Source organism: Cheilinus undulatus, linkage group 24 (genome assembly GCF_018320785.1).
Source record: "Cheilinus undulatus linkage group 24, ASM1832078v1, whole genome shotgun sequence".
NCBI lineage: Eukaryota > Metazoa > Chordata > Actinopteri > Labriformes > Labridae > Cheilinus > Cheilinus undulatus.
This window is the reverse complement of record NC_054888.1, coordinates 152076-174855: the sequence shown is the minus strand read 5'-3', so window position 1 is coordinate 174855 and position 22780 is coordinate 152076. Positions and strand designations below refer to the sequence as shown.

Here is a 22780-nt window from a genome sequence, read left to right as displayed (position 1 = left end):
TTTGGGCATTTTAAGATGTTTGTGGTTTTGATCATCAGACATCCATACGACACAATCACACCCTGAAACAGGAAGTGAGAGGCTTTTAAAGTGTGCACTCAGGAAGCTGAAGTGTCAGCTTGAAGTGGCAACTCTCAACACGTCCTTCCTTTTCTGAGAGCTGAGCCTGACTATGGATCTGATCTGGGTCTTGCTCCTCCTGTTCCTGCTCTGTGGCGAGGCCAAGAATGTGACAAAGGTCAAGGCGAGTCTGGGTCAGAACGCCACTCTTCTCTGCTCTTTTATAGATGGAGACATTTACTGGTTCATGGAGGTCCACAGCGGCTTCAGGAGCTGCATCATACGGACTTTTGGTAAACGCTCCTTTGATTCCTACATTTTTACATCTTCAGAGGATAAATTCAACATTACACAAGGAAACAGGCTGCTGATATCAAACATCACAGCTGAGGACTATAGACTTTATTTCTGTGCTAGAAAGCAAAGCGGTGAACTTCAGTTTGAGACGACATTCAGCCTCGGCCCAGGTAAGACCCTCTGTTTTTACTGCTGCAGACTAACTTCAGTAGACAGCAGCCTCCTCTCACACCTTGGTTTCTATATATCATCTTTAGTCAGTGTGAGAGTTCACCTCTTCTGTTCCAGCTTTTATGACGTTTAAAGCTTCACTTCTCATCAAACCCAAGGCGCCACACTAACTACTTTCACCCCGTCCTGAAGTGAATCTAAAGCTCCGTCCCGTTTAAGGCATATAAGGCGCATATAATAAGGCAACATAAGTGGAAAAATCCTGAACAATTATAAAAACACAATATATAGGTATAAGATAGTAAAGTAAAAAGTGTCAGACCGTGGTGATCATGGCCAAAAAACAGACAGAAACAGAATAGAAGAGCGGAAAATACAAGAATAATGGTTCTAAAATAATACAAACAATTTCAACATCAGACCCAAAAATATCTTTCTAGTTCCCTCTAAATGTAGCTACTGTTAGCAATAATGCAAACCATCCAACATTCATGCATTTATACGGCTGATAAAACAGACCTGAGGAGGGTCCAGTCTCTGGTTTATCAGGGTCCAGGGTCTGGTTTATCAGGGTCCAGGGTCTGGTTTATCAGGGTCCATTCTCTGGTTTATCAGGGTCCATTCTCTGGTTTATCAGGGTCCAGGGTCTGGTTTATCAGGGTCCATTCTCTGGTTTATCAGGGTCCATTCTCTGGTTTATCAGGGTCCAGTCTCTGGTTTATCAGGGTCCATTCTCTGGTTTATCAGGGTCCAGTCTCTGGTTTATCAGGGTCCAGTCTCTGGTTTATCAGGGTCCAGTCTCTGGTTTATCAGGGTCCAGTCTCTGGGTTTATCAGGGTCCAGTCTCTGGGTTTATCAGGGTCCAGTCTCTGGTTTATCAGGGTCCAGTCTCTGGGTTTATCAGGGTCCAGTCTCTGGGTTTATCAGGGTCCAGTCTCTGGTTTATCAGGGTCCAGTCTCTGGGTTTATCAGGGTCCAGTCTCTGGTTTATCAGGGTCCAGTCTCTGGTTTATCAGGGTCCAGTCTCTGGTTTATCAGGGTCCAGTCTCTGGGTTTATCAGGGTCCAGTCTCTGGGTTTATCAGGGTCCAGTCTCTGGTTTATCAGGGTCCAGTCTCTGGGTTTATCAGGGTCCAGTCTCTGGGTTTATCAGGGTCCAGTCTCTGGTTTATAAGGGTCCAGTCTCTGGGTTTATCAGGGTCCAGTCTCTGGGTTTATCAGGGTCCAGTCTCTGGTTTATCAGGGTCCAGTCTCTGGGTTTATCAGGGTCCAGTCTCTGGTTTATCAGGGTCCAGTCTCTGGTTTATCAGGGTCCAGTCTCTGGTTTATCAGGGTCCAGTCTCTGGGTTTATCAGGGTCCAGTCTCTGGGTTTATCAGGGTCCAGTCTCTGGTTTATCAGGGTCCAGTCTCTGGGTTTATCAGGGTCCAGTCTCTGGGTTTATCAGGGTCCAGTCTCTGGTTTATCAGGGTCCAGTCTCTGGGTTTATCAGGGTCCAGTCTCTGGTTTATCAGGGTCCAGTCTCTGGTTTATCAGGGTCCAGTCTCTGGTTTATCAGGGTCCAGTCTCTGGTTTATCAGGGTCCAGTCTCTGGTTTATCAGGGTCCAGTCTCTGGTTTATCAGGGTCCAGTCTCTGGTTTATCAGGGTCCAGTCTCTGGTTTATCAGGGTCCAGTCTCTGGTTTATCAGGGTCCAATCTCTGGTTTTATCAGGGTCCAGTCTCTGGTTTTATCAGGGTCCAGTCTCTGGTTTATCAGGGTCCAGTCTCTGGTTTTATCAGGGTCCAGTCTCTGGGTTTATCAGGGTCCAGTCTCTGGGTTTATCAGGGTCCAGTCTCTGGTTTATCAGGGTCCAGTCTCTGGTTTATCAGGGTCCAGTCTCTGGTTTATCAGGGTCCAGTCTCTGGTTTATCAGGGTCCAGTCTCTGGTTTATCAGGGTCCAGTCTCTGGTTTATCAGGGTCCAGTCTCTGGTTTATCAGGGTCCAGTCTCTGGTTTATCAGGGTCCAGTCTCTGGTTTATCAGGGTCCAGTCTCTGGTTTATCAGGGTCCAGTCTCTGGGTTTATCAGGGTCCAGTCTCTGGTTTATCAGGGTCCAGTCTCTGGTTTATCAGGGTCCAGTCTCTGGGTTTATCAGGGTCCAGTCTCTGGTTTATCAGGGTCCAGTCTCTGGGTTTATCAGGGTCCAGTCTCTGGGTTTATCAGGGTCCAGTCTCTGGGTTATCAGGGTCCAGTCTCTGGGTTTATCAGGGTCCAGTCTCTGGGTTTATCAGGGTCCAGTCTCTGGTTTATCAGGGTCCAGTCTCTGGGTTTATCAGGGTCCAGTCTCTGGTTTATCAGGGTCCAGTCTCTGGGTTTATCAGGGTCCAGTCTCTGGGTTTATCAGGGTCCAGTCTCTGGTTTATAAGGGTCCAGTCTCTGGGTTTATCAGGGTCCAGTCTCTGGGTTTATCAGGGTCCAGTCTCTGGTTTATCAGGGTCCAGTCTCTGGGTTTATCAGGGTCCAGTCTCTGGTTTATCAGGGTCCAGTCTCTGGGTTTATCAGGGTCCAGTCTCTGGTTTATCAGGGTCCAGTCTCTGGGTTTATCAGGGTCCAGTCTCTGGTTTATCAGGGTCCAGTCTCTGGGTTTATCAGGGTCCAGTCTCTGGTTTATAAGGGTCCAGTCTCTGGGTTTATCAGGGTCCAGTCTCTGGGTTTATCAGGGTCCAGTCTCTGGTTTATCAGGGTCCAGTCTCTGGGTTTATCAGGGTCCAGTCTCTGGTTTATCAGGGTCCAGTCTCTGGGTTTATCAGGGTCCAGTCTCTGGTTTATCAGGGTCCAGTCTCTGGGTTTATCAGGGTCCAGTCTCTGGGTTTATCAGGGTCCAGTCTGTGGTTTATCAGGGTCCAGTCTCTGGTTTATCAGGGTCCAGTCTCTGGTTTATCAGGGTCCAGTCTCTGGTTTATCAGGGTCCAGTCTCTGGTTTATCAGGGTCCAGTCTCTGGTTTATCAGGGTCCAATCTCTGGTTTTATCAGGGTCCAGTCTCTGGGTTTATCAGGGTCCAGTCTCTGGTTTATCAGGGTCCAGTCTCTGGTTTATCAGGGTCCAGTCTCTGGGTTTATCAGGGTCCAGTCTCTGGTTTATCAGGGTCCAGTCTCTGGTTTATCAGGGTCCAGTCTCTGGTTTATCAGGGTCCAGTCTCTGGTTTATCAGGGTCCAGTCTCTGGGTTTATCAGGGTCCAGTCTCTGGTTTATCAGGGTCCAGTCTCTGGTTTATCAGGGTCCATTCTCTGGGTTTATCAGGGTCCAGTCTCTGGTTTATCAGGGTCCAGTCTCTGGTTTATCAGGGTCCATTCTCTGGTTTATCAGGGTCCAGTCTCTGGTTTATCAGGGTCCAGTCTCTGGTTTATCAGGGTCCATTCTCTGGTTTATCAGGGTCCAGTCTCTGGTTTATCAGGGTCCAGTCTCTGGTTTATCAGGGTCCAGTCTCTGGTTTATCAGGGTCCAGTCTCTGGTTTATCAGGGTCCAGTCTCTGGTTTATCAGGGTCCAGTCTCTGGTTTATCAGGGTCCATTCTCTGGGTTTATCAGGGTCCATTCTCTGGTTTATCAGGGTCCAGTCTCTGGTTTATCAGGGTCCAGTCTCTGGTTTATCAGGGTCCAGTCTCTGGTTTATCAGGGTCCAGTCTCCGGGTTTTTCAGGGTCCAGTCTCTGGTTTATCAGGGTCCAGTCTCTGGTTTATCAGGGTCCAGTCTCTGGTTTATCAGGGTCCATTCTCTGGTTTATCAGGGTCCAGTCTCTGGTTTATCAGGGTCCAGTCTCTGGTTTATCAGGGTCCAGTCTGTGGTTTATCAGGGTCCAGTCTCTGGGTTTATGGGGGTCCATTCTCTGCGTTTCCGGGGGTCCATTCTCTGGTTTGTGGGGGTCCATTCTCCAGGGTTTTGGGGGCCCATCCTCCTGGTTTTAGGGGCCTAGACTGTCCTGTAGACGAGCCTGGTTGTCAGCTTTTGTGCAGACAGATGACACTACTAAACATTTCTAAAAAGGTGATTTCTTTGAGATGTTGTCAATCTGCGGACCGTTCCAGTAAAATCTGATATTACACATTTGATCTCTTTGTTTAGTGACCTGACTGTACCTTCATGAACGATGATCAGCATCATCAGAGCTGGATGTTCTATTTAGTTCTTTACTGAAAGGCTGCTGTTAAACCACATCATCCAGAGTTCTGGACCTTCTAATAAAATACCATGAAAGAATCCTCTTTTACAGAGTTGTCTAAGCTAAGGTAAAGGTCTGGGTAAATAATCAGCTTTTCCTCCAAACGTGGTGCCGGTTAGCTTAGCTTAGCATAAAGACTGATCCGATACGGTATAGTATCATCTGGTCAAATAATCAGACCTGCTGACGGATGCTTCTTCCCCAGATTCAGGTGATCTGTCCCCTCCATCCCAGGATGACAGCCAATCAGAGCTGATCCTGGGGAGACTGAGCCGCACTGAGCTGATCATGTATGCCTCCCTGGTCCTGAACACCCTCCTCCTCATGGTTCTAGGTCAGAGTCCTCAGTCCTCCCATGCTGCCATGTTAAACCTGCTGAAAACTGATGGCGCCTCAAACGTTTGTGTCTGCAGCTTTCCTGTCAGCCTCTCTGTGTTTGAAGAAGAGGACCTGTGAGAGGACAGACGGTGATCCTTCAGCTACCAGACCAGGGCACCTGGAGGGTGTGGAGAGTCCTCAGGTAACCCAGCAGACACAGGTGTACAGGTGCAGTCAGGCTCTAGACTCCAGTAGCTGACTATGTTTATCCTGGTGAAGACCAAGACCAGCTAGAACAGGTCTGTGATGAACATCAGCTCAGCTTCAAACACCTCTGATGTTTAGAAATGAAGGACGGGTTAAACGACTGATGGATGTTCACATGTGTGAGGATAAGGGGATATTTATTTTGTTTTCATCACGCAGACTAAAACGCCAGTGCTGGACTGGTGGAGGTTCAGAATCCAGGATATTTCTACCTCTACACATCTCAGGATGATCATCAGTGTATTTTAGTTCAGTGAAAGCATTAATGTTCACTGATATGACTTTTTACTGGTTTGTTATTTCTAGTATTTGGTTGATTAAATGACTTCAGAGAGAGTAAAGTCCATGGCAGTAAAGAGACGGAAACTGAAGAAGTTCTTTTTGACTAAACTGGACTCGAATGTTTTTGAGATTTTGGCCATCACAGCAATCGTCTATTTCTTTTTCTGATCCAACTTCATCTTAAACTCTACTTAAAATATAATTATCCAACAAAAACTGATGACAGAATTCTTACTTTTAGCTAATAATTCTTACTTTTATTTAATAATTCTGACTTTCATCTCATAATTCTGACTTTGATCCAATAATTCTGATTTTGATCCAATAATTCTGACTTTGATCCAATAATTCTGACTGTGATCCAGTAATTCTGACTTTGATCCAATAATTCTGACTTTGATCCAATAATTCTGACTTTGATCCAATAATTCTGACTTTGATCCAATAATTCTGACTTTGATCCAATAATTCTGACTTTGATCCAATAATTCTGATTTTGATCCAATAATCCTGACTGTGATCCAATAATTCTGACTGTGATCCAATAATTCTGACTGTGATCCAATAATTCTGACTTTGATCCAATAATTCTGACTTTGATCCAATAATTCTGACTGTGATCCAATAATTCTGACTTTGATCCAATAATTCTGACTTTGATCCAATAATTCTGACTTTGATCCAGTAATTCTGACTTTGATCCAATAATTCTGACTTTGATCCAGTAATTCTGACTGTGATCCAATAATTCTGACTTTGATCTCATAATTCTGACTTTGATCCAATTATTCTGACTTTGATCTCATAAATGTGGCTATGATCTCGTAATTCTGACTTTGATTTAATAATTCTGACTTTGATCTAATAATTCTGACTGTGTTCCAATAATTCTGACTTTGATCCAATAATTCTGACTTTGATCCAATAATTCTGACTTTGATCTCATAAATGTGGCTATGATCTCGTAATTCTGACTTTGATTTAATAATTCTGACTTTGATCCAATAATTCTGACTTTGATCCAATAATTCTGACTTTGATCCAATAATTCTGACTGTGATCCAATAATTCTGACTTTGATCCAATAATTCTGACTGTGATCCAATAATTCTGACTTTGATCCAATAATTCTGACTTTGATCCAATAATTCTGACTTTGATCCAATAATTCTGACTGTGATCCAATAATTCTGACTGTGATCCAATAATTCTGACTGTGATCCAATAATTCTGACTTTGATCCAATAATTCTGACTTTGATCCAATAATTCTGACTGTGATCCAATAATTCTGACTTTGATCCAATAATTCTGACTTTGATCCAGTAATTCTGACTTTGATCCAATAATTCTGACTGTGATCCAATAATTCTGACTTTGATCTCATAATTCTGACTTTGATCCAATTATTCTGACTTTGATCTCATAAATGTGGCCATGATCTCGTAATTCTGACTTTGATTTAATAATTCTGACTTTGATCTAATAATTCTGACTGTGTTCCAATAATTCTGACTTTGATCCAATAATTCTGACTTTGATCCAATAATTCTGACTTTGATCCAAATAATCTGACTGTGATCCAATAATTCTGACTTTGATCCAATAATTCTGACTTTGATCCAATAATTCTGACTTTGATCCAATAATTCTGACTGTGATCCAATAATTCTGACTTTGATCCAATAATTCTGACTGTGATCCAATAATTCTGACTTTGATCCAATAATTCTGACTGTGATCAAATAATTCTGACTGTGATCCAATAATTCTGACTGTGATCCAATAATTCTGACTGTGATCCAATAATTCTGACTTTGATCCAATAATTCTGACTGTGATCCAATAATTCTGACTTTGATCCAATAATTCTGACTTTGATCCAATAATTCTGACTTTGATCCAATAATTCTGACTGTGATCCAATAATTCTGACTTTGATCCAATAATTCTGACTTTGATCCAATAATTCTGACTGTGATCCAATAATTCTGACTTTGATCCAATAATTCTGACTTTGATCTCATAATTCTGACTTTGATCCAATTATTCTGACTTTGATCTCGTAATTCTGACTTTGATTTAATAATTCTGACTTTGATCTAATAATTCTGACTTTGATCCAATAATTCTGACTGTGATCCAATAATTCTGACTTTGATCCAATAATTCTGACTGTGATCCAATAATTCTGACTGTGATCCAATAATTCTGACTTTGATCCAATAATTCTGACTTTGATCCAATAATTCTGACTGTGATCCAATAATTCTGACTTTGATCCAATAATTCTGACTTTGATCCAATAATTCTGACTGTGATCCAATAATTCTGACTTTGATCCAATAATTCTGACTTTGATCCAATAATTCTGACTGTGATCCAATAATTCTGACTGTGATCCAATAATTCTGACTTTGATCCAATAATTCTGACTTTGATCCAATAATTCTGACTGTGATCCAATAATTCTGACTTTGATCCAATAATTCTGACTTTGATCCAATAATTCTGACTGTGATCCAATAATTCTGACTTTGATCCAATAATTCTGACTTTGATCCAATAATTCTGACTGTGATCCAATAATTCTGACTTTGATCCAATAATTCTGACTGTGATCCAATAATTCTGACTGTGATCCAATAATTCTGTCTGTGATCCAATAATTCTGACTTTGATCCAATAATTCTGACTGTGATCCAATAATTCTGACTGTGATCCAATAATTCTGACTGTGATCCAATAATTCTGACTGTGATCCAATAATTCTGACTTTGATCCAATAATTCTGACTTTGATCCAATAATTCTGACTGTGATCCAATAATTCTGACTTTGATCCAATAATTCTGACTTTGATCCAATAATTCTGACTGTGATCCAATAATTCTGACTTTGATCCAATAATTCTGACTTTGATCCAATAATTCTGACTGTGATCCAATAATTCTGACTGTGATCCAATAATTCTGACTTTGATCCAATAATTCTGACTGTGATCCAATAATTCTGACTTTGATCCAATAATTCTGACTGTGATCCAATAATTCTGACTTTGATCCAATAATTCTGACTGTGATCCAATAATTCTGACTTTGATCCAATAATTCTGACTGTGATCCAATAATTCTGACTTTGATCCAATAATTCTGACTTTGATCCAATAATTCTGACTGTGATCCAATAATTCTGACTTTGATCTAATAATTCTGACTTTGATCTAATAATTCTGACTTTGATCTAATAATTCTGACTTTGATCTAATAATTCTGACTTTGATCTAATAATTCTGACTTTGATCTAATAATTCTGACTTTGATCTAATAATTCTGACTTTGATCTAATAATTCTGACTTTGATCTAATAATTCTGACTTTGATCTAATAATTCTGACTTTGATCTAATAATTCTGACTTTGATCTAATAATTCTGACTTTGTTATAATAATTCTGACTGTTATCTGAGAATTCTGACTTTGATCTAATAATTCTGACTTTGATCTAATAATTCTGACTTTGATCTAATAATTCTGACTTTGATCTAATAATTCTGACTTTGATCTAATAATTCTGACTTTGATCTAATAATTCTGACTTTGATCTAATAATTCTGACATTGATCTAATAATTCTGACTTTGATCTAATAATTCTGACTTTGATCTAATAATTCTGACTTTGATCTAATAATTCTGACTTTGATCTAATAATTCTGACTTTGATCTAATAATTCTGACATTGATCTAATAATTCTGACTGTGTTCCAATAATTCTGACTTTGATCCAATAATTCTGACTTTGATCCAATAATTCTGACTGTGATCCAATAATTCTGACTTTGATCCAATAATTCTGACTTTGATCCAATAATTCTGACTGTGATCCAATAATTCTGACTTTGATCCAATAATTCTGACTTTGATCCAATAATTCTGACTGTGATCCAATAATTCTGACTTTGATCCAATAATTCTGACTGTGATCCAATAATTCTGACTGTGATCCAATAATTCTGACTGTGATCCAATAATTCTGACTTTGATCCAATAATTCTGACTGTGATCCAATAATTCTGACTGTGATCCAATAATTCTGACTGTGATCCAATAATTCTGACTGTGATCCAATAATTCTGACTTTGATCCAATAATTCTGACTTTGATCCAATAATTCTGACTGTGATCCAATAATTCTGACTTTGATCCAATAATTCTGACTTTGATCCAATAATTCTGACTGTGATCCAATAATTCTGACTTTGATCCAATAATTCTGACTGTGATCCAATAATTCTGACTGTGATCCAATAATTCTGACTGTGATCCAATAATTCTGACTTTGATCCAATAATTCTGACTGTGATCCAATAATTCTGACTGTGATCCAATAATTCTGACTGTGATCCAATAATTCTGACTGTGATCCAATAATTCTGACTTTGATCCAATAATTCTGACTGTGATCCAATAATTCTGACTGTGATCCAATAATTCTGACTGTGATCCAATAATTCTGACTGTGATCCAATAATTCTGACTTTGATCCAATAATTCTGACTGTGATCCAATAATTCTGACTGTGATCCAATAATTCTGACTGTGATCCAATAATTCTGACTGTGATCCAATAATTCTGACTGTGATCCAATAATTCTGACTTTGATCCAATAATTCTGACTTTGATCCAATAATTCTGACTGTGATCCAATAATTCTGACTGTGATCCAATAATTCTGACTGTGATCCAATAATTCTGACTGTGATCCAATAATTCTGACTTTGATCCAATAATTCTGACTGTGATCCAATAATTCTGACTTTGATCCAATAATTCTGACTGTGATCCAATAATTCTGACTGTGATCCAATAATTCTGACTGTGATCCAATAATTCTGACTTTGATTTAATAATTCTGACTGTGATCCAATAATTCTGACTTTGATCCAAAAATTCTGACTTTGATCCAATAATTCTGACTGTGATCCAATAATTCTGACTTTGATCCAATAATTCTGACTGTGATCCAATAATTCTGACTGTGATCCAATAATTCTGACTTTGATCCAATAATTCTGACTGTGATCCAATAATTCTGACTTTGATCCAATAATTCTGACTTTGATCCAATAATTCTGACTGTGATCCAATAATTCTGACTTTGATCCAATAATTCTGACTGTGATCCAATAATTCTGACTGTGATCCAATAATTCTGACTTTGATCCAATAATTCTGACTGTGATCCAATAATTCTGACTTTGATCCAATAATTCTGACTGTGATCCAATAATTCTGACTTTGATCCAATAATTCTGACTGTGATCCAATAATTCTGACTGTGATCCAATAATTCTGACTTTGATCCAATAATTCTGACTGTGATCCAATAATTCTGACTTTGATCCAATAATTCTGACTGTGATCCAATAATTCTGACTTTGATCCAATAATTCTGACTTTGATCCAATAATTCTGACTGTGATCCAATAATTCTGACTTTGATCCAATAATTCTGACTTTGATCCAATAATTCTGACTTTGATCCAATAATTCTGACTGTGATCCAATAATTCTGACTTTGATCCAATAATTCTGACTGTGATCCAATAATTCTGACTTTGATCCAATAATTCTGACTTTGATCCAATAATTCTGACTTTGATCCAATAATTCTGACTGTGATCCAATAATTCTGACTTTGATCCAATAATTCTGACTGTGATCCAATAATTCTGACTGTGATCCAATAATTCTGACTTTGATCCAATAATTCTGACTTTGATCCAATAATTCTGACTTTGATCCAATAATTCTGACTGTGATCCAATAATTCTGACTTTGATCCAATAATTCTGACTTTGATCCAATAATTCTGACTGTGATCCAATAATTCTGACTTTGATCCAATAATTCTGACTTTGATCCAATAATTCTGACTGTGATCCAATAATTCTGACTGTGATCCAATAATTCTGACTTTGATCCAATAATTCTGACTTTGATCCAATAATTCTGACTTTGATCCAATAATTCTGACTGTGATCCAATAATTCTGACTTTGATCCAATAATTCTGACTTTGATCCAATAATTCTGACTTTGATCCAATAATTCTGACTTTGATCCAATAATTCTGACTTTGATCCAATAATTCTGACTGTGATCCAATAATTCTGACTTTGATCCAATAATTCTGACTTTGATCCAATAATTCTGACTGTGATCCAATAATTCTGACTGTGATCCAATAATTCTGACTTTGATCCAATAATTCTGACTTTGATCCAATAATTCTGACTTTGATCCAATAATTCTGACTTTGATCCAATAATTCTGACTTTGATCCAATAATTCTGACTTTGATCCAATAATTCTGACTTTGATCCAATAATTCTGACTGTGATCCAATAATTCTGACTGTGATCCAATAATTCTGACTGTGATCCAATAATTCTGACTGTGATCCAATAATTCTGACTTTGATCCAATAATTCTGACTGTGATCCAATAATTCTGACTTTGATCCAATAATTCTGACTTTGATCCAATAATTCTGACTGTGATCCAATAATTCTGACTGTGATCCAATAATTCTGACTGTGATCCAATAATTCTGACTTTGATCCAATAATTCTGACTTTGATCCAATAATTCTGACTTTGATCCAATAATTCTGACTGTGATCCAATAATTCTGACTGTGATCCAATAATTCTGACTTTGATCCAATAATTCTGACTGTGATCCAATAATTCTGACTGTGATCCAATAATTCTGACTTTGATCCAATAATTCTGACTTTGATCCAATAATTCTGACTGTGATCCAATAATTCTGACTGTGATCCAATAATTCTGACTGTGATCCAATAATTCTGACTTTGATCCAATAATTCTGACTGTGATCCAATAATTCTGACTGTGATCCAATAATTCTGACTTTGATCCAATAATTCTGACTTTGATCCAATAATTCTGACTGTGATCCAATAATTCTGACTGTGATCCAATAATTCTGACTGTGATCCAATAATTCTGACTTTGATCCAATAATTCTGACTTTGATCCAATAATTCTGACTTTGATCCAATAATTCTGACTGTGATCCAATAATTCTGACTGTGATCCAATAATTCTGACTGTGATCCAATAATTCTGACTTTGATCCAATAATTCTGACTTTGATCCAATAATTCTGACTGTGATTCAATAATTCTGACTGTGATCCAATAATTCTGACTTTGATCCAATAATTCTGACTGTGATCCAATAATTCTGACTTTGATCCAATAATTCTGACTGTGATCCAATAATTCTGACTGTGATCCAATAATTCTGACTTTGATCCAATAATTCTGACTTTGATCCAATAATTCTGACTGTGATCCAATAATTCTGACTGTGATCCAATAATTCTGACTGTGATCCAATAATTCTGACTTTGATCCAATAATTCTGACTTTGATCCAATAATTCTGACTTTGATCCAATAATTCTGACTGTGATCCAATAATTCTGACTGTGATCCAATAATTCTGACTGTGATCCAATAATTCTGACTTTGATCCAATAATTCTGACTTTGATCCAATAATTCTGACTGTGATCCAATAATTCTGACTGTGATCCAATAATTCTGACTTTGATCCAATAATTCTGACTTTGATCCAATAATTCTGACTTTGATCCAATAATTCTGACTGTGATCCAATAATTCTGACTTTGATCCAATAATTCTGACTTTGATCCAATAATTCTGACTGTGATCCAATAATTCTGACTGTGATCCAATAATTCTGACTTTGATCCAATAATTCTGACTTTGATCCAATAATTCTGACTTTGATCCAATAATTCTGACTGTGATCCAATAATTCTGACTGTGATCCAATAATTCTGACTTTGATCCAATAATTCTGACTTTGATCCAATAATTCTGACTGTGATCCAATAATTCTGACTTTGATCCAATAATTCTGACTGTGATCCAATAATTCTGACTTTGATCCAATAATTCTGACTTTGATCCAATAATTCTGACTTTGATCCAATAATTCTGACTGTGATCCAATAATTCTGACTGTGATCCAATAATTCTGACTTTTTTTCAAAAACACAGCCTATAAATAGTTTAAAATGACCAGAATGTGATCCGAACTAAAGAAGATTTTAATTGGATGAGTCCTCTAAATGTTAGATGGCTGTTGAAGTTTACACTCATGTAAGCCATAGCCTGCTCTGTAGCTTCCTGTACTCAGAGGCCCTTGTTTCTTTGACAACATTCACTTCCTCCAACATGTCACTTCATGTTAAACCAAGGGGGTCTCCTCTACTGTTGAGACATGAGGGCCTGGTTAAATAACTGATAGTCGATTACACATGAACATATTTATTGTTCCTGAGGTAAAATACTGTCCTGGTCACATGAATACAGAATTACAGGATGAAATAAAAACCCTCTGATGTGTTCAGGATAGACGGGCAGTAAGGTCTGATCAATGGATCCAGCAGTCTCAGACTCTGGTATCTGCTGGCCTCTTGGTTTGTTTTTATCAAGCAGACTGAGGTGTGAAACAGGAAGTGGTTTTTCTTCTGAGGTGTCTCAGTTTTTAAAGCATTAGCTTTCTTCCTTCCTGCGATTGAACATGTCTTAAAATTCTCCTCAAACGCCTCTGAGTTATAAAACTGCTAAACCATCTGCCACATACTTGAGTGTGGTTTTACACGTATAACTGACTCCTTAACCCTTACAGTACTGTGTCTGTGGTATTACTGCTCTTTGTCTGCTCCTGTTAGGCTCTTTAGTCTGACTGCAGCTCCAAACATTACCTCTGCTCTTCATACAGTCTTTACTCTTCATCCCTCCTTCATCTCTACATCATGTCTTTGTAGTGTGCATGCTAACACTTGAACCTGCTGGTTGGTGCAGAGGCTCACAGTGCTGTTGTGCTGGGTGGAAGTTTATTCACAATCTCCAGGAAAGAACTACACCACCCACATCCTAGAAAGATGTCTCTGATTGGTCAGATAGAAAATTTACCACCAGCATGGTTTAGGCTGTAGGGTAGAACGGCCTGTTCTCCAGAAGTTTCCAACTATGATCTTCTATTTAGCAACAGCGGAGGGAAAAAACTACCCCAACATCATCAGCCACAGCAACATTCCAGACCTTCCTTTGGAAGATTATGTAACTCAGTCAATCTTTTAAAAAATATTACAGCCTTGCCTTTAAGATGATAGAATCCTCTAAGGCCAGCCACACACTACAGGATTTTAAGCCCGATTTTAGCCAAGATTTGCCTCCCCGACGATCGTGGGGGCGTATACCAACTGGAGCCTCGTCACAAACGATTATTTCTCTGAGTAGTCTGCATGTGTGTGGCGTTAACGCGATTCATTTACTGCTCCAAATCGCGTCGTAGCCTCCCAGACCCTGAGTCGTAAATATCAAACGATTCTAGGTCGTAGTGCCGCTGACTGAGTACCCACAACAACCAATGAGATCCAGCACACCGGTAGCGGCACGAGATGAATCATACATACTTTCCCTGCTCACAACCATAAACACAACAGTACCTTAATTCCAGCCAGGATTTTGTCCTGGGTCTTTCCCTTGTTTTATGATTATTGCTGCACCTGTAACGCACGCCAGGACAGCCTGTTGTGGAGAGACAGCAAGACGGTATCGACAGACATCAGTGTTTCTTTTTTCTGAAGTCACATGATAACCTGAGGTCGTAGGCAGGTCGGCAGGTGTGTGGTCCCTAGTGATCTGACAGTCTGGCTGAGTCATCTAGTGTGTGTTCAGAGGATTAAAGATGAGAAATCTTTGGAAACTGTCCTGAAGTCTGTGGTCTCCTACGGTTTTAAAATCCTTTCAGATTAAAAAATCATCTAGTGTGTAGCCAGCCCAAGCTCATAAAACATTCCTTCCTTAAAGATGATAGAATCCTTTATAGCTCATAAAACATTCCATCCTTGCCTTTCAGATGATAGAATCCTTTAAAGCTCATAAAACATTCCATCCTTGCCTTGACAACGATAGAATCCTTTAAACTCATAAAACATTCCATCCTTTCCTTAAAGATGATAGAATCCTTTAAAGCTCATAAAACATTCCATCCTTGCCTTAAAGATGATAAAATCCTTTAAAGCTCATAAAACATTCTATCCTTGCCTTCCAGATGATACAATCCTTTAAAGCTCATAAAACATCCCATCCTTGCCTTAAAAATGGTAGCATCCTTTAAAGCTCATAAAACATTCCATCCTTGCCTTTCAGATTATAGAATCTTTTAAAGCTCATAAAACATTCCATCCTTGCCTTAAAGATGATAGAATCCTCTAAAGTTCATAAAACATTTCATCCTTGCCTTTCAGATGATAGAACCCTTTAAAGCTCATAAATCATTCCATTCTTGCCTTAAAGATGAAAGAATCCTCTAAAGCTTATAATGTATTCCATCCTTTCCTTTGAGATGAAATAATCCTGTAAAGCTCATTAAACATTCCATCCTTGCCTTTCAGATGATATAATCCTGTAAAGCTTATAATATATTCCATCCTTGCCTTTCAGATGATAGAATCCTTTAAAGCTCATAAAATATTCCATCCTTGCCTTTCAGATGATATAATCCTGTAAAGCTTATAATGTATTCCATCCTTTCCTTTCAGATGATATAATCCTGTAAAGCTTATAATGTATTCCATCCTTGCCTTTCAGATGATAGAATCCTTTAAAGCTCATAAAACATTCCATCCTTTCAGATCATATGATCCTCTAAATCTCATAAAACGTTCCATCCTTGCTTTAAAGATGATATAATCCTATAAGCTCATAAAACATTCTATCCTTGCCTTTCAGATGATAGAATCCTGTAAAGATTATAATATATTCCATCCTTGCCTTTCAGATGATAGAATCCTTTAAAGCTCATAAAATATTTCATCCTTGCCTTTTAGACTATATAATCCTGTAAAGCTCATAAAACATTCCATCCTTGCCTTAAAGATGATAGAATCCTCTAAAGTTCATAAAACATTTTATCCTTGCCTTTCAGATGATAGAACCCTTTAAAGCTCATAAATCATTCCATTCTTGCCTTAAAGATGATAGAATCCTCTAAAGCTTATAATGTATTCCATCCTTTCCTTTGATATGAAATAATCCTGTAAAGCTCATTAAACATTCCGTCCTTGCCTTTCAGATGATATAATCCTGTAAAGCTTATAATATATTCCATCCTTGCCTTTCAGATGATAGAATCCTTTAAAGCTCATAAAATATTCCATCCTTGCCTTTCAGATGATATAATCCTGTAAAGCTTATAATGTATTCCATCCTTTCCTTTGAGATGATAGAACCCTTTAAAGCTCATAAAACATTCCATCCTTTCAGATGATATGATCCTCTAAATCTCATAAAACGTTCCATCCTTGCTTTAAAGATGATATAATCCTATAAGCTCATTAAACATTCCATCCTTGCCTTTCAGATGATAGAATCCTGTAAAGATTATGATATATTCCATCCTTGCCTTTCAGATGATAGAATCCTTTAAAGCTCATAAAATATTTCATCCTTGCCTTTTAGACTATATAATCCTGTAAAGCTCATAAAACATTCCATCCCTGCCTTTCAGATGATATAATCCTGTCAAGCTTATAATTTATTCCATCCTTGCCTTTGAGATGATATAATTCTTTAAGCTCATAAAACATTCCATCCATTCCTTTCAGATGATATGATCCTTCAAAGCTCATAAAACATTCCATCCTTGCCTTTGAGATGATATGATCCTTTCAGCTCCTAAAACATTCCATTCTTGGGTATTGAAGATAATGCCATCCTTTAAAGCCTAAAAACATTCCATCCTTGACATTGAAAGATAACGTCATCCTTCAAACCTTAGTAAACATTCCATCCTTGCCTTTGAAAGATGCTATCATCAGTAGACAATTCGGCCTTGCTTTATCTTTTAGAAACAAGGATGGAATGTTTTATAGGTTTCAAAGAATGCCGTCATCAAAGGCAGAGGATGGAATGTTGGTGAAGCTGGGGATGTTGGGGCCTGTTTCGCTCTATCTCTGCCAGATTGTCGGCCATAGTTGGCAGCTTTTAGAAAGCTTTGCTCCTCAGCAGCTCCACCCACCTTTCCTAAAGTTGCCAACAGAGATTGCTGGTTTCTATCTGTGCTCTGATACTGACAGAGAGATGTTCATCAGTCCTGATTCTTCTTTGTCTGTTTCAGTACGAGGAGATCCAGCTCTCAGACAGAGCGCCCCCTCCTGTTCTTAGCCGGGACGATATTTACTCCAAAGCCGGGTTTCCTCAGTCCATGCCGCCTCCACAGACACTCCTGGACAGGTACTGATCACATGGAAGGATGCTACCTGGACTCTTGTGCTCCTTGTTTAGCATGTTTGACCTCCTGGAGAGAAGATTCCGGAAGTGACGAGGTCTGACGCATTACTGAGCCAGCTGCAGACTCACGTTTAGGAGGACGTTTGGGACTCCCACCAATCAGCTGCTCCTGTGACTGTTGTTTGTTTCATAAGGTGAGCTCAGACAGGCCGTCCCATGGCCGTTCACTCAGACTGAAGGAGGCTGAGAAGTGATTGTACCATCCTTTATTTATTTAGATTCAGGCCTGGTCCATGGGTAGACGGGTATTTTTGAAAAACAGGGTTTTCTATGTGCCGTCCATAGGTCTTTATGGAGATCTGGGTTTAAGGATCGACCCTGTCCACTAAGCCTGGAGGGGTGGAAAATAGTCAGGAGACCACACTGAAGTCATTAGGTCTGGAGTTGTATTTAAATATTACATTTGAATAAATCATAGAAAAAAATGAAGAGTAGTCCTTTTGATTTATTAAACCTGGCTCTTTTTTCTGGCTCCTTTGGGTATCACCCCTCAACTCTCTCCCACACTACACAAAAAAACTACAACTAACACTAACACTGGTAAAAACTCTATCAAAATACAGCATTCATATGAAATACATGAAAAATAAATAAACTAGAAAAAAAAATTAGAAAAGGGGAAAAACTGGAAAAAAAATTCCAAAACTAAGAAATAAAGGCCCAAGGACCCCCAACTTCACCAACATTCCATCCTTTGCTCTTTGAACATGATGCCATCAAGGCTTGTAAATCATTCCATCCTTGCCTTTGGAAATAATGTGATCAAAGCTTATAAAACATTCCATCTGCTCTTTGAACATGATGCCATGAAAGCTTATAAAACATTCCATCTGCTCTTTGAACATGATGCCATGAAAGCTTATAAAACATTCCATCTGCTCTTTGAACATGATGCCATGAAAGCTTATAAAACATTCCATCTGCTCTTTGAACATGATGCCATGAAAGCTTATAAAACATTCCGTCTGCTCTTTGAACATGATGCCATGAAAGCTTATAAAACATTCCATCTGCTCTTTGAACATGATGCCATGACAGCTTATAAAACATTCCATCCGCTCTTTGAACATGATGCCATGAAAGCTTATAAAACATTCCATCCGCTCTTTGAACATGATGCCATGAAAGCTTATAAAAGATTCCATCTGCTTTTTGAACATGATGCCATGAAAGCTTACAAAACATTCCATCCTTGCCTTTGGAGATAATGTGATCAAAGCTTATAAAACATTCCGTCTGCTCTTTGAACATGATGCCATGAAAGCTTATAAAACATTCCGTCTGCTCTTTGAACATGATGCCATGACAGCTTATAAAACATTCCATCCGCTCTTTGAACATGATGCCATGAAAGCTTATAAAACATTCCATCCGCTCTTTGAACATGATGCCATGAAAGCTTATAAAACATTCCATCCGCTCTTTGAACATGATGCCATGAAAGCTTATAAAACATTCCGTCTGCTCTTTGAACATGATGCCATGAAAGCTTGTAAAACATTCCGTCTGCTCTTTGAACATGATGCCATGACAGCTTATAAAACATTCCATCCGCTCTTTGAACATGATGCCATGAAAGCTTATAAAACATTCCATCCGCTCTTTGAACATGATGCCATGAAAGCTTATAAAACATTCCATCCGCTCTTTGAACATGATGCCATGAAAGCTTATAAAAGATTCCATCTGCTTTTTGAACATGATGCCATGAAAGCTTACAAAACATTCCATCCTTGCCTTTGGAGATAATGTGATCAAAGCTTATAAAACATTCCGTCTGCTCTTTGAACATGATGCCATGAAAGCTTATAAAACATTCCGTCTGCTCTTTGAACATGATGCCATGAAAGCTCATAAAACATTCCACCTGCTCTTTGAACATGATGCCATGAAAGATTGTAGAACATTCCATCCGCTCTTTGAACATGATGCCATGAAAGCTTATAAAACATTCCATCCGCTCTTTGAACATGATGCCATGAAAACTTATAAAACATTCCATCTGCTCTTTGAACATGATGCCATGACAGCTTATAAAACATTCCATCTGCTCTTTGAACATGATGCCATGAAAGCTTACAAAACATTCCATCCTTGCCTTTGGAGATAATGTGATCAAAGCTTATAAAACATTCCGTCTGCTCTTTGAACATGATGCCATGAAAGCTTATAAAACATTCTATCCGCTCTTTGAACATGATGCCATGAAAGCTTATAAAAGATTCCATCTGCTTTTTGAACATGATGCCATGAAAGCTTACAAAACATTCCATCCTTGCCTTTGGAGATAATGTGATCAAAGCTTATAAAACATTCCGTCTGCTCTTTGAACATGATGCCATGAAAGCTTATAAAACATTCCGTCTGCTCTTTGAACATGATGCCATGAAAGCTTGTAAAACATTCCGTCTGCTCTTTGAACATGATGCCATGAAAGCTTATAAAACATTCCATCCGCTCTTTGAACATGATGCCATGACAGCTTATAAAACATTCCATCCGCTCTTTGAACATGATGCCATGAAAGCTTATAAAACTTTCCATCCGCTCTTTGAACATGATGCCATGAAAGCTTATAAAACATTCCATCCGCTCTTTGAACATGATGCCATGAAAGCTTATAAAACATTCCGTCTGCTCTTTGAACATGATGCCATGAAAGCTTGTAAAACATTCCGTCTGCTCTTTGAACATGATGCCATGAAAGCTTATAAAACATTCCGTCTGCTCTTTGAACATGATGCCATGACAGCTTATAAAACATTCCATCTGCTCTTTGAACATGATGCCATGAAAGCTAATAAAACATTCTGTCTTCTCTTTGAACATGATGCAATAAAAGCTTGTAGAACATTCCGTCCTTGCCTTTGGAGATAATGTGATCAAAGCTTATAAAACATTCCGTCTTCTCTTTGAACATGATGCCATGAAAGCTTTTTAAACATTGAGTGTGTGAGGACTTGTTTAGACTGTGTGTGAGGACTTGTTTCAGACTGTGTGTGAGGACTTCTTTAGACTTTGTGTGAAGACTTGTTTAGACTGTGTGAGGACTTGTTTCAGACTGTGTGTGAGGACTTGTTTAGACTTTGTGTGAAGACTTGTTTAGACTGTGTGAGGACTTGTTTCAGACTGTGTGTGAGGACTTGTTTAGACTCTGTGTGAGGACTTGTTTAGACTCTTTCTGAGGACTTATTTCAGACTGTGTGTGAGGACTTGTTAAGACTGTGTCTGAAGACTTTTTTTTAACTCTTTATGAGGACTTATTTCAGACTGTGTGAGGACTTGTTTGGACTGTGTGTAAGGACTTGTTTGGACTGTGTGTGAGGACTTGTTTAGACTGTGTGTCTGGGGACTTATTTCCGACTGTGTGTGAGGACTTGTTTAGACCCTTTCTTAGGACTTATTTCAGACTGTGTGTGAGGACTTGTTTAGACCCTTTCTTAGGACTTATTTCAGGCTGTGTGTGAGGACTTGTTTAGACCCTTTCTGAGGACTTATTTCAGACCGTGTGTGAGGACTTGTTTAGACCCTTTCTTAGGACTTATTTCAGACTGTGTGTGAGGACTTGTTTAGACCCTTTCTGAGGACTTATTTCAGACTGTGTGTGAGGACTTGTTTAGACCCTTTCTGAGGACTTATTTCAGACTGTGTGTGAGGACTTGTTTAGACCCTTTCTGAGGACTTATTTCAGACTGTGTGTGAGGACTTGTTTAGACCCTTTCTGAGGACTTATTTCAGACTGTGTGTGAGGACTTGTTTAGACCCTTTCTGAGGACTTATTTCAGACTTAGTGTAGTTGTACAGTAAAGATAAAATCCTGTGGTTTGATCTCTTAGTTTGAATACTTCCTTCATAAATGAAAATGTTGACCTTTAAAGATGTTTCTCTCCATACCTGCAGCGTCTCAAACGTCTATGTTTGGTTACTTGTCGCTGTCAATCTTACATTATCTCTTCCTCTTAGCGTGTTAGCAGGGTGCGGCTACATACAGCTGACAGTAGAAACCACAGCTTTGGTCTGGTTCTGGGCCCTCCATCAGCTCTGCTGTCTGTCTTGTTGGTCTCTGACATCCTGTGAAGGTCTGCAGCCTTCTTTTGGTTGCTAAGGACTTCCTGTTAGAAATGCTCAGTCAGCGTTTATCTGCCTCACATGTATGACTGTTCTCTACATTTACTTTGACCTTAAACACAGCATGACCTCTTCACCTCCAGTAGAACATTCTGGTGACCTGTGGCCTAATTATCACTGGATCCTCTGTTCCTGGTCCAGTTTTAGAGTCTCTGTTATTGTTCTTGTCTTTGTTTTTGTGTTTTTGTGTTTTTGTCTTCTCATTGTTTACCCCAGTAACTTCTCCTTTCCTTTTAATGGGTAAATTCTCTTGAACAGACCAGTTCCTGTTTTCAGGTTAAACAACCTTCAGGAAATTCCTCAATAACATCAAAACCAAACTGTCATCAGTCCAAACTTGGCTGAACCCTCTGATTTCCTAAAATCATGACTTAACCTTCATCATTTTCTCCATGTCTCCATGTGGCAGGCCAGCCACCACTGTTCACAGTTTTCCCCATTTGTGGATAATGGCTCTCACTGAGTCCCCAAGCCGTAGAAATGTCTTTGTAAACGTTTCCAGCCTGATGGATGTCACTGAAGTTAATGAGACCTTTGACGTTTGGGAGGTGTTAAATCTGTACCATGAATTCTGCAGTAAGAGGAAAGTGTTGTGGCAACACTGCTCTGTGGTTGGATGGTGGGTGGATTAACCTTTAGT

At 38.7% G+C, this 22780-nt stretch overlaps 1 protein-coding gene across 2 annotated transcripts; it reads left to right on the top strand.

Moving 5' to 3' along the window:
- Positions 1-132: 132 nt before the first annotated feature.
- On the top strand, positions 133-18441 carry LOC121506406. Of its 2 annotated transcripts, none has more exons than XM_041782197.1 (4): positions 133-353; positions 4933-5061; positions 5141-5247; positions 17840-18441. In XM_041782197.1, exons 1-4 carry the CDS (start codon positions 173-175, stop codon positions 17960-17962), a joined length of 540 nt encoding a protein of 179 aa, XP_041638131.1. In that variant the 5' UTR covers positions 133-172; the 3' UTR covers positions 17963-18441. The 2 variants fall into 2 exon arrangements, with proteins under 2 accessions (XP_041638131.1, XP_041638130.1); XM_041782196.1 differs by having other exon boundaries at positions 133-527.
- Positions 18442-22780: the final 4339 nt, after the last annotated feature.